The 13,279-nt window shown below is 39.8% G+C and overlaps 1 protein-coding gene across 1 annotated transcript; it reads right to left on the bottom strand.

The window, feature by feature from the left end:
• Positions 1 to 7,251: 7,251 nt before the first annotated feature.
• On the bottom strand, positions 7,252 to 13,029 carry LOC115980828 (threonine dehydratase 1 biosynthetic, chloroplastic-like). The gene is made up of 7 exons (XM_031103039.1): positions 12,974 to 13,029; positions 11,931 to 12,306; positions 10,146 to 10,325; positions 9,793 to 10,062; positions 8,377 to 8,583; positions 7,922 to 8,170; positions 7,252 to 7,506 (listed from the first exon to the last, which is right to left on the bottom strand). The coding sequence occupies exons 1-6, from the start codon at positions 13,027 to 13,029 to the stop codon at positions 7,934 to 7,936; spliced, it is 1,326 nt and encodes a 441-aa protein (XP_030958899.1). The 3' UTR covers positions 7,252 to 7,506; positions 7,922 to 7,933.
• Positions 13,030 to 13,279: the final 250 nt, after the last annotated feature.

The raw sequence follows: 13,279 nt of genomic DNA, 5'->3' as shown, positions 1-13,279 counted from the left end.
CTTATTATCTAGAAGATCTAGAAGAAAGGGTCGTACCACGCCCCTAGAATGTATATAACCTAAGGAGATATTATTATTAATGGAGATTCTCTTCACCCCATTTTGGGTTTGTTATATTGCTTGTCATGTGTTCTGGACATCTATCTAAGTATAAAATTGAACCTTGGCCATGCCTGACTCCTCGGACCACATGCCTTGGGAAAATTGATAACTTTATTCATTATTCTAAGTATTAAACAGAACCTTAGCTATGCCTGGTTCCTCGGACCATATGCTTTGGAAAAATTAATACTCATTGGCATCTATTAAAGTATTAAACTAAACCTTGGCCATGCCTGGCTCCTCGGATCACATGCATTGGGAAAATTGATAACTTTATTCATTATTCTAAGTATTAAACAGAACCTTAGCTATGCCTGGTTCCTCGGACCATTTGCTTTGGGAAAATTAATACTCATTGGCATCTATCTAAGAATCAAACTGAACCTTAGCCATGCTTGGCTCCTCGAACCACATGCCTTAGAAAAATTGATAACTTTATAAATTATTCTAAGTATTAAATAGAACCTTAGCTAAGCATAGTTACTCGGACCATCTGCCTTAGGAAAGTTAACACGTCTTGACCATTACCTAAGTGTCTAAGCATGACATACTTTGGGTACAGTTACAATGGTCTCAATTAGATGTTCATGAGCATCACTTAAAGTATTTGCAGGCATGCCCATGTCTGTATGAAAGTGGTTTGTCACTCAGCTCCTATAAAGTTGTTTTTAAGTAAGGCAAGTTGTAACTTTAAAACCGATGCTCACGTCACAATGTTGCGTAAGTTTTTCAAAAAAAAAAAAAAAAAAAAAAAAAAGCATGGCTGAGGTGTTTAAATTAGCAGATTCAATTTGTTTTAATATTGATCATATTTTTGCGTAAGGTATGTGTTGTTACTTAGACGGATTGGTCACTCAGGATATATCCCATCACAACAAGCAAAATCATAAAAAGAAAATTTGCAACTTCCATTAAAGTTTAGGCCTCTAACAATGGCAGCTAAATAACGGGGAAAAGATACAATTATTTTTTCATCTTTATTACAAGTTTTTCCTTTACATCTTTGGGAGGTTGGGTATCCACTGCTGTGGGGTGTACTTGAGTCTTATTCCTTGGGTCCACTTTTGGGGGTATGGCAAGGGTTGCCAACACCAACTCCATGCTCTGAGAAGTTTCTTTTTCTCTGAGGAAATCCCCTGGAACAGTTGGAGCTAAGTCAGCGCCTTGGATTGTGCTTTGGTTGGCATCCCTAGCTTTTGTAGTGTCTTCGACCTGCTCCCTACCCTCAGAAGAAGTATTAGCTGCAGGAGGGGCTCTGGGTGGACTTCCTTGGGCTTCAGCTGCTTTCGAGGGCGCTAAGTCAACCTTAGAATCCGAAGAGCTCGCAAGGCGTATGGCTAGTGGGTAGTAGATACTTTCTGTCCTCCTGAGCATGGAAGAGACCTCAACCCTAGCCTGGTTGAGGGCTTCTTCCTATGTCTAGGCGCAGTGAGTTCTGCAAATGGCAAGGACCTCAGCCCTAAGGCGTCCTCAGTCTTGGCCATGCCTACGTCATAACCATGCTACTCTACTTCATCTTGGCTTTCTCTACCTCCTCTCGGGCCTTCTCGACAAGACCTCTAGCCTTCTTGACCTCTTTCAGTTTCTTTTTTAATGCAGCAATCTGAGTTTTGGAAGAGGCCAGGTTGTCCTCAGTAGTACGCAGCAGCAACCTTTGGCTTTCAGCTTGTTTTTCAACACTCTTCAGGGATGCCGCTGGATAATTCCTTTCTTTCTCCTCCTCCTGCAGCTTCTTCTTAAGCTCCTGAATACTCTTCTCGGCCACATGAAAGGAGTCCACAGTAGCGTTGCACCTCCCTTCCTCCTCCTTCATCTGTCGATGGCAGAAGTTGGCTATCTCTTCAGCCCAAAAAGATGCTTGAACAGCTTGCCAAGGAAAGAAAAAAGTTTAGTTTCTTTTTTAATGCAATAATCTGAGTTTTGGAAGAGGCCAGGTTGTCCTCAGCAGTACGCAGCAGCAACCTTTGGCTTTCAGTTTGTTTTTCAACACTCTTTAGGGATGCCGCTGCATACTTCCTTTCTTTCTCCTCCTCCTGCAACTTCTTCTTAAGCTCCTGAATACTCTTCTCGGCCACATGAAAGAAGTCCACAGCAGCATTGCACCTCCCTTCCTCCTCCTTCATTTGTCGATGGTAGGAGTTGGCTATCTTTTCAGCCTGGAAAGATGCTTGAATAACTTGCCAAGGAAAGAAAAAAGAATCAAAAGAGGAAAGTGAAGAGAATAAGTTAGAAAGAAAGGAGGGGGACGTACCATAGCTAGATATCTTTTGAGAATGAGAAAAACCTCATATCTCCTCATGTCTCGTAGCTCGGCCATGTCATCAGGGAGCAGCAAAGCTTGCTCCACTGCGTCGGCCACATAAACGGCTACTCCTTCTTGAAAATCGCAAATTGAGGCGTTAGCAAGGAGAGGTTCCCATTCAGCATTAGGGCAGGGAGCCAGGCTGGAGGCCCAATCTGGGGATCGCTCCTCTTCTCGGTAACCCTCTCGTTGCCTCTCTGCCCTGTTTTGGCTTGTTTGGACGCCCTTTGAACCTCGTCCTCGCAAGGGGGAAGGGTTTGTCTAGCTCCCATCACCTCCTTCCCTTTTGACTCTCTCTTCCTCTTTAGTTTTGCCACTTGAGAGGGCAAGGCAGGTGGAGGAGTGGAAAGCCTAGTCTGGGGTGGAGTGGGAAGCTTAGTCTGGGTAGCCTTCCCAGGTGCATCCCTCCCAGGTTAAAACTCTATTAAGTCAAGAAAACTGGACTTTGGTTTGCGCTGTATCCCCATCTCATTGATTATTGTTGAGAATGGAAGGCTGAGATCAGGATTTGAAACTTCTAGGGACAATACTCAGTTGAAAACTTCAAACTCGTCCTCGAAATCAGCTACTTCTACCACTTCTTCTTCTTGTATGTTGGGGTAGTAAGATGAAGTGGCCGCACTGGTTGTCTGTTGTAGTGACAAGGCCCCTATTGTTGGTATACCTTCAGGAATAGGGGTTGTGATTTCTTCGATCTCTACTTTTGGACCGAGAAGAAGGAAACCTGGAGTAGTTAAGCTTATCCAATGTAGGCGAGGGTCTCTTGCCCTTATGACCCACTTTGGAGCTTGGAAGCTAGACAAGATTGGCGTGTATCCTAGGATCAAATGACCCGCTCGTAACTGGCCGTCCGAATTCACAAATACTTTGGCCTTAAGGATTTTGTCTAGGCTATCCTTGTTGACCAGGTTGAAATTCGGTTCAGCAGCGCGTCTGTCTGCAAATCCATCAGTGAAATAAAATCTTGTCAAATATAAAAATACAATAAATTAAAGAAAGGACTTGTAAATGAATACCCTAGGCCTAATACCCCACCTAGTTCTCCTTCTCTCGGCGGATAAGGGAGACCATCACTCCACTCCCCTGACAAGATCAGGAAGTCTTTGTTCAGCCCCTTGTTGGATTCGGGGAGACATTGAATGAGCCTAACCTTGAGATACCTTGATTTCAAGTAGTATCCCCGTCCCTTTAGGCGGTGAAGGTTATAGACCCAATTGACATCGTGGTGGGTTAGACCTAAACCCATCTTTTCGTTGAGGGCATATACAGAGCTAGGATCCTAAACATATTAGAGGCACACTGAGTGGGAGCCAACCTATAAGCTTTAAGGTAGTCTCTAGTGACTCCACCCATGGGGATTTTCATCCCTCCTTCTATGAATGCAATCATCGGGATACCACCTCCCCGACTTGCTTATCCTCGTGCCATTGACTCTTATCACAGTATCTAATTCCTACTCCTAAAGGGATACTATAACGAGCCCTAAAGCTTTCTATCCCCTCCTCGGAATCTACTAAACTCTTAAATCTACCTATTCCTAGAAAAGGTTGGGAAAACTAAAGAGATTGAGAAAGAAAATTAGAACCGAGGAGAAAAAGAAAGAACGTGAAGAAAAGAGGAGGATGTAGAAAATTAAAGAGCAAAAGTTTAAGAAGACTTATGATAAGAGTAAAGGTGTCCTTGGACGGGTCCTTAGTATTTGTAAGGGCTCAAGAAGGTTGAAAAAGTGTGCAGGTTCAAGGTATGAGCGCTAAAACGAAATGAATGCTAAAGTGAGGAAAAAAGTTGATTTAATAGATATTTATATCAAGGAGAGAGTAGAGAGCGGGAAAGTTCCCGCTCAATTCCCAACGAAGCCCTCAACCTTACGATTTGCATCATGCTGTAGAATGTGGGGGACAAAGAGCTGCCAGAATTTAATAAGGACATACCTCGAATGCTACAACGCCAGGACCGTGTCTTGGGCAGACAAAAGGGCGTCTTCATAAGTAGAGGAAAAGCGAAATAGGCATGGAGCTAATTTAGAGACATCAAAATCCACATTTCTTACTGAAGAGCCAAAAAGGGGAATCTGAGGGGCTATTGTAGGGTTCTTGGGCCCAGAAGTTCATTATTTATTCATATATTGGGCCTGTGGCCCAAGCCGAGAACGAAGATCTACCTGAGGAGGAGATGTCTTCGTTAGAGGAGATTGCGTTGATGAATAAAAGGTGGGGTTTGGTCCTAAAGGCTCCGGAGAGTGTGTCGAGGATGAAAACTTCCTCGGTTGAGGTCCTGGAAAATGAATTGACAGCAAAGATGACAACCCTTGAAATTCATTTGGGGCGAACAAGCACTACAAAGATATAAGATAAAAATGAACCCCAAAATATTTGGGGAGAAAGCTGCTACCTCCGCATTAAATGCACTGCAGCTAATCCCCTGGCCGCATTAATGTAGAAGTGATACCTGAATAGTGTATTTCAGTCTTATACCTACTACTTGAGGACTTATGAGAAGGGCTGATGGGACAAGTATCAGCTCTAACCATCTAGCATACAGGTGGGCGGTGGAGGTGAAAAGGGGGGAGAGTATAAAAGAAGAAGGAGGAAACAAGAGAGAAGGGGGGGAGGGGGAATTGAGTAAAGAAATACTGTAGTAATCCACAATCAAACTTGTAACGTTATCTAAGAGCATTATATAAGAACTATTGTCCTCGGACTTCGCCTAGGACATTCTTTCTTCATTTTATAGTTGTCCATTTTTATCTTTTTGTCATCAAGCCTATCTAGATCATTGTTTGACAAACTAAAGCCCAGTTTTCCAACCCATTCCTCTACAAATTCATTGTTTTGGGCATTTTGGGTCTAAGTCTGTCCACGTGCTGGACAAGGAAGCCAAGTCGGGTCCTTACAACATCTAAAAAAAACAAACCTATTTCATATCATCATTATTAAAAGATTAAAAATTCAAAGTACCTAACAAAATCGAACCCACCCTTCTCTTTTTGCCATAACTCAAATTCAAGATTCCTAGTAGCAAGAACTTGCTACCAATCATAATTAGATTGTTGGTATTACTTGATTATGTGCCGGTTTGGATCCACCTTATCACGTCTACATTTTGCTTCTTTCGCGTTTTCCTTTTTTTTTTTTTTTTAGCCTGCATTTGTTGACTTTTCCATAGTGAACAGTGCATCCATGCACTGTTTACAGACTCACAAATTCCACTTTTGAGCAACTTTTTCATTAAAAATGGGTCCCACGATACTATTCACATATTTAAAAATTATTTTGCTACAATATTTTCAGTTTTCAGTTTCAGCAAAATAAGTTCTATCCAAACAGACTTTATAACACACCCCCACAGAATGAGTAAATCTCATGTGCAAAATTTTGACCATTTAAAGGGATACATAAAAAATAAAGAAAATACCAAAGCTTGAAAAGTTAGCCTAGGCCAAGCTCAGCGGCTCCAAATTGAAGTCTTAAAGTGGGTTTCAGATCATGCTAGCTAACAATTCAGAGACTTATAATCTCATAAGGTGCCACCATTTTATTTTTTTCTAATAATAACAATCACTTTGTCTTGATATATTTATAGATAACGTGTTTAAGATCGAGGCCTATCACTTGATAAGAGCATCTCCAACAGGGCTGGCCATCTCCAAATTTTGGAGAGAAAAGCCACTGTTCACACAAAAACAGCCCTCCAACAGCCTCTCTATCTCCAAAAAAAATTTTAGATTTGCTACAGTAGCTTTCCAAGTCTGGAGAGCACTGTAGCAATCACTGTAACTTTTGCAAATATTATTTCTCATTAAACTAATACCGGTTGAATTAAAAAAATATTTTTTTTCTCTTTACTTCCTTTCTCTTTCTTCTTCACTCTCTTTCTCTCTTCTTTATCTCAACGGCTACAAAACGCAGAATACAATCCAAACACGAAAACAATTTTTCTTATAAACCAAATGAAATCAGAAAAAAAAAAAAAAAAAAAAAAAAAAAAAGAGACCTATTCATGAGCAAAATAATTAATTCAATCTCAATAATCACAACCGATCAAAATTTTTAATTTTCACTCAATAATCACAACGGTAACAACAGAACTATTCTTGATCTTTTCTCTCAAACATCTCTAAACTCAATCTCAATCAAAATACAAACTCAAATCACAATTTTAAAACTAATGAAATTAGAACAAAAAAAAAAAACAAAGCTGACCCATCTGAGCCTTGGTGGGGAGGAGGATATGCGGTGGTGGGAGAAGGACAAGCGGACGATCTTCATGTGTGAGAGAGAGTTCCAGCCGAAGTGCCGCTAGAGAAGAAAAGAAAAAAAGAAAAGTGCTCCTAGAGCTCCAGCCGAAGTGCTGCTAGAGAAGAAAAGAACAAAAAAAAAAAAGTGCTCCAGAGAAAGTGCTAGAGAAGATAGAGATAAGGGAAAGGTGTGGAGGAGGAAAAAAAGAGGAAAAAAGAAAAGAAAAGAAACGTGTGGAGGAAAAAAAGAGATAAGGGAAAAATAAAAAATTCTAATTGAAAAATACTACCACAATATTTTTACAATATTTTCACAATAAATTTTAAATAATAGATTGTTATTAGTTAATATTGACGAGTAAAAAAATAATTTCAGTGGTGGGTTCAAATTAAAACTAGTAATAACTTTCCACATAAATTTTGTTGTGAAAGTATTGCGTAAAATGTTATGAATATAACACTTCTTATTGAAAAATATAGTTGTTAAAAAATGAATAAATGATGATTAAAAAAGAATAAACAATAAATGAAGAAATAATATTTAAATGAGATAGAGAATGGGATAGAGAATCTGTTGGAAAGTGTATTTAAAAAAGTAGGTAGCTAAAAGCTAAATGTCACTGTTCATTCTCCAAACAGACAAAAATTAGGCAAAAATTTGGAGAGGCTACTGGAGATGCTCTAAGTTCTATTTTTAAGTTTGTAACCCTACAATTAAGTAGAGGTTTCTACACAGGTATATTTACAAATAGAACATAGAACTTAGATAGAAGGCTTGACAAAAGCTGCTTCAGCAAATCCAACTCTTGAATTCCCATAGTCGAACACTGTGTGATAGCGACCCATGAAAACATCCCCCAGAATCCTGCATTATAAAAGCAATATTAGTGAACTGATGGACCCCATCATATACACGGGCAGATTATTTACAGAAACCTGTAACCCGTAGTGATGATACTTAAACCATACAGAAGAAAATGTTCCCAAATTCCAAAAGATGGATACCGGCAAAAGTTTGCTTTCATTGAAATAAATGTCAACAGAAAGATTTAGCATTTGTTTGTAATTAATACAGATTGACAAGGGGTTTACGTGTACAGAACAATAGCTTCTTTTTTGAAAGGCAGAACAATAGCTTCTTTGTCAGAGTTAAACGGTTAAACCTATATTTGAATTCAGTGATATTCAGCGGTCCTACCTGCCAATTCACATGTTCATTACATGCCATGGAAAAGAAAGCTGTTCTGTAAGAAAAGTTCATCAAAGCTTCATTGACATACCGGTTCACAAAATCAATTCAAGCTTCCAGGCCCCTCTGGCATAACAGTTGCAATCACAGCTTCTGGTTGCCTACCAACTTTAGCCAGTTCAGTCACCACCGTCAGTTTATCAAAATCCATGTTTGCTCCACTAGTTATTGCTACAACATTATCCCCCTTAAGACCATAGAACTTGCAGTATGCTTCAGCTCCAGCAAGAGCAAGAGCACCTGCCGGTTCTAAAATGCACCTTTTCTCCTCAAACACGTCCTGCAACATGAATATAATAATATTGCAACTCTCATATACCATTTTAAAGATTTAAGCTCTCCAATGAAATACAGTTGAATCAGAGAGAAATTCAACTTTCAACACTGTTTACCACACTGCCTTGCACAGTAACACCCATCAATGCATAATCATTATTAAAACTGAGAAGCTTGCAAACAAACTTTAAAACAAGATAGTAATCTCACCCTTATTGAGGCACAGATAGCATCATGGCTTACAAGTACCACACCATCTACCAATTCCTTACATAAGCGGAAAGTTTCTTCACCAACCTCTTTAACAGCTACACCATCTGCAAAACTTCCAACCTTGTCCAATATCACTCTTTGACCATGATGTAAGGACAGTGCCATTGCATTTGCATCAGAAGGCTCCACCCCAATAATCTTTACCTGAATAAAATATACCAAAAAAAGTGTCCATTATGAATTAGTCATGTAATAAGAAACAAGTCAACCGCACACAAAATCTTTCAAAAAGGGAAGAACCAAGAAAATATATCTGTTAAGATTTTTTTTCGTATGGGTAAGTTACACAAGCACCCCGTAGGTATTGAACCTAAGACCTATCCCCCCACCCATCCCATTATTGACGGATGAGAAAGTGCCATTTGAGCTAGAGCTCATTGACAAATTTTGTGTTACATTATGAACAATAACGACAAGAAGGTTAAGTCCTCACAGGAGGTAAGAACTGAAGAAGGCATGCGTGGTATAAGTGGAGAAAAGTTTGATATTGGTTAAAAAAAGATAGGGCCAGAACTGTTGCAATGGTCAGATTGCTTCCAACTCCCCCGACTTAGGCAAAGGGGGTGACTTTTGATGATAAGACAAAACTATGAAAAGATTTATATAGTGGAAAAGAATTAATCTTAATTAATTTCAATTTTCAATTGATGTGATCACAAAGGTTCCCTCGACCATTAAACACATGGAGTAAGATATAAAAAGCATGTAGGGCCAAATCACATTACTCTTTCAGACTACTATACGTCATGCAGATCAGTTTCGGCATATTTATCTAAAGAAAAATACAGATCAGGTTGGACTCAACATAAAGTACGAAGATGTCCAACAAGCTTTAGATGTATTCACATCGAGTACAGAAACTTGTAACAGCATAGCCTTTAAGGCTTTTTATACATAATCGCCCAGTCTACTTCTGATTATAAGATGCATGCAGATGGTGTCTTGCCTTAAGCACTTTACAAGATCCAAATGATGCTTCCAGGAATAACACAGTAACATAAAGGGTAAAAACTCAGATATCAGTACATTAGAATATTAGATTCCCCCATTAAATTTTGAGAAGTAAATTCCCCAATTAAATTCAAACACATAATTGCACTGAATTCTATTGTCCTTGGAAAGATGACATTGTTTGTACTTTATTAGTCAATGCAACCATGTGTTTCAATTTAATTGGAGAACCTAATCCACTACACTTAAGGAACTGCGCCAAAATTTCACCCTAAATATTAATTGCTTAGCAAATTATTAGGAAATCTTGAAAACATATTAAACAAATTTAAACCCAAAACTACATTGGAAAAAAAAAAAAAAAAAAAAAAAAAAAAAAAAAAAAAAAAACAATCAGCATACCTCTGGAGCAACCCTCTTTACATAAGCAGCAATACCGGCTATAAGCCCGCCACCACCCACAGGCACAAATATTGCTGTCAACGGGCCTTTCATTTGACGAATAATTTCCATCCCAACAGTTCCCTGCCCCGTGATGACATCCGGGTGATCAAAAGGAGGTATGAAGATACGGCCTTCCTCAATGGCCCTTTTTTTGGCATATGCTTGTGTCTCATCATAGGCATCCCCCACAAGAACAACTGTGGCGCCCAGCTTCTTAACAGATTGCCACTGCAAAATGAAGAAATCCACAGTTCAATTAAGAAGCCATATTTCTCAATACAACCATAAATTTGACATTGTACAAGATGTACCTTGATCTCTGGCGTAGTAACAGGCATAGCAATCACGGCGTTGCAGCCAAGTTTCTTGGCAGCTAATGCAACACCTTGTGCATGATTTCCAGCTGATGAGCAAATGACCCCTCTATCCAACTGTTCTTTTTTAAGTTTCGCCATCATATTATAAGCTCCACGCAGCTTGAACGAGAAAACCTGCAAACCACAGCAATGAAACCATGAGCATTCAATTAACCTGAATTTGCTATTCAAACACAAATAAACCCATACCACCAAAAAAAAATGACAACAATGGAACTTCTGCAAGGAAAAAGGAAAGGAATGAATGTATCATATAAATCACTTAGAGATTAGAAGTCATACACAACAGTCCGGTAAATTATAGTCAAAACCTACTTGAATTTAAACTCGGTTTGTTTCAGCATAATAAATTATCTGGAAAATGTTTTCCATATTTTCCGTTGCTTGGTAACTAAAAATGCTTTCTATAGTCAACGAAACAAGCCTTAAAAAGCCAAAAACTCGTCCCTGCTTTGTGATAGCGGAAAACGTTTTACCAAAACAAATCACTTTCCACCTGGAATTTTTGCACATATTCTGAATTTGGGGTCTGTTTTTCCCATTTGAAGCTTTGGCCCATAATATAGAAAATGTTTTCCTATTTAAATTCTGCCTTTGATATAATTTTTTGAAATTACAAGAAATTCTAGTGATTTCCCATGCAAACCAATCATTTTCATGGTCACAATCAAACATTAAACGAGCCAGTCTTCTAGAAAATGTTTTCCACTGAAAAAAACAGTGTGCTAAAATAGAAACTAAATAAATTAAAACAAATTAAAAAAAAAAAATGTTGGATTCCCTATTTAAATTATAATTAGAATAAATAAATAACTGTACAGCCTATTTGGAATTTTGGATGAGCTTACTTTCATTGAATTCCTTGTATCTAGAAATTTAATCAATATATTTCCACATCAAACTCTGTTCATCAAATATATATATATAAATTTCTGAAGCAAAATTACAATTCAAAAAGTCTCAAAACTCAGTGAAAACAGATAAACAAATTAAATTAACATTACAAACATTTTGTATAATGTGGGGCCCAAATGATTTATGGGCCAGGCCCCTCTACCCGGGGAGAATCCGAAGGCCCAAGCCGAGGAGGGCTATGGCCCAAGCTCGACAAAATAGCCTTTGGATACCGCCGAGGACAACTCAGTCCTCGGCAGACCCAAAGTCCCCCCCTGAAAGAAGGGTAAAAACGGTATAGGACTGAAACTAGGAAGAAAGATCTAAAATATCCAGGGAAAGCTGCCCTTACTGCCATTCAATGCTCTGAACCTGACAGAGCCGCATTCTTTGGCTTTTACAACCACCCCTGATGACTTTGAATATGGGCTGATGGGACAAGTATCAATCTTGGAAAGGTTGATCCTATACGTGGACGAAGGACAATGAACACAGAAAAAGATAAAAGGAAAAAGAAGTAACCTAAAGAAGGGGTTGGAAAAAATGGCCAAAAACTAGAGCCTCCCAGCCCACCTCCAGGAGAAAGACTCTAGGGGTGAAGGAAAACTTAAACTTGTACGAACACCGCGAAAAACCCACCGCCTGTCAACCAGGGCCTAGCCTTCCAAACCCACGCTCTACAAATGATATTGTTAGGAGCCTTTTTACGTGCGAACCCGACACTGTTACGGTCCGCCACGAATCGCGTCCTTACATATAATATCAAGGAATTTTTCGAAATTCGGCAAAAGTTTTCAGAAATGAAAGGAAAATAAGAATACTTACAGGCTGTAAATCTTCTCTCTTGAGCCAAACCTCGACGCCGAGACGCTTGGAGAGCTTGGTAGCGAGCTCCAATGGCGAGTCGTTTGCCACGTCATAGACCTTAGAGGAGAGTATGTTGGTGAGGTAACACATTGCTTCGGATTTGTCTTCACCGCCGCCGTCTGTAACGGTGCGGTTCGGTACCTTCACGGGGATCCACACTACCGCCACCGCCGTCTGTATTTCCGCGACTCGGGCGAGACTTTCATTCGAGGCGGCAATTGTCAAACGGTTTTTGTTGTTGGTGGTGGTGGCGGTAGTGTGGATCCCGGTGAAGGTTGGTGGGGCCAAGTCGAAGTGTTTGGGGTGAGACAGAGTGTGGAGGTGTCCATGCTTTCTAGAGTGAGAAATGGTCAGAGAGAGAGAGAGAGAGGCGTCTTGAGTTTTGGGTTTTGTGTAATATTGTGTGCCGAGGAGTCAGGGTTGTCTGGAGAATTAGCATATATATGTGGATCATTAGAGCATTAGCATTGGAAAATGCTAATGCTATCCTATTTTACAATTCTAAAAACCACGTTATCATTTATACGATCTTATTTTACAATCCCTCCACATCCCAAACTTCTATTTTTATTAAAATATTATCTTTTAATCTTTCTTTATTATTTTTTTTCTAGCCGAAACTTTTGTTTTCCTAGGCTTTCCAACAGTCTTTTTTTCCTCTCTTTCTCCCTCAACACCGGTTCAACACACAAAGCCTTCCTCTCTTTTTCCCTCAACACCTGTGTGACACACACCGACCCATCGGAACAAAAACCTAGAAAAACCCAAGCCACCACTGCCCACTGCTCACCAAAATCCCATCGGAACAAAAACCCATATTAAAAAAACAAAAAAAAAAAAAAACCCAGCATCACAACAGAAGGAAAAAAAAAAAAAAACTCATCGAAAACCCAGAATAACCAGCCACTTCAGCCACAACCCAACCACAACAAAGCCACACACACACAAACACAAACCATCAACAGAGCCACACACACACACACACACACACACACACACACAAACCATCAGACCAGTTGGAGCCAACAACGGCCACCACACCCACCACCCAAGCCATCGATCAGCAAACCCAAGCCACCGATTGACAAACCCATGCCACCGATTTGAAACCCAGGCCGTCGCAAATACCCAAAAATCATCACCGGAGCTACCGATGATCAACCCAAACGATCCACCCACCGATCAATCGATCCACCATTTCAAACCCACCGATCAACCGATCCAAACCCACCATCAACCGATCCCAGCCCAACGATCCAAACCCAACTCACCGATCCACGCTGATCCAACCTCCAACCTCAAAAATC

This window comes from Quercus lobata, chromosome 3 (genome assembly GCF_001633185.2).
Source record: "Quercus lobata isolate SW786 chromosome 3, ValleyOak3.0 Primary Assembly, whole genome shotgun sequence".
NCBI lineage: Eukaryota > Viridiplantae > Streptophyta > Magnoliopsida > Fagales > Fagaceae > Quercus > Quercus lobata.
Note: the sequence above shows the minus strand (reverse complement) of the source record. Positions and strands in the feature narration are given on the sequence as shown.

Bases quoted from the DNA above. Each gene is read 5' to 3' on its own strand.
- LOC115980828 (XM_031103039.1), bottom strand. From the start codon at position 13,029: ATGGCTTGGGTGGTGGGTGTGGTGGCCGTTGTTGGCTCCAACTGGTCT. The intron at 12,307-12,973 runs GTGTGTGTGTGT...TTCTCACTCTAG, and splicing joins TCCAACTGGTCTGATGGTTT to AAAGCATGGACACCTCCACA. The intron at 10,326-11,930 runs GTAAGTATTCTT...TGTGGTTTGCAG, and splicing joins AGAGAGAAGATTTACAGCCT to GTTTTCTCGTTCAAGCTGCG.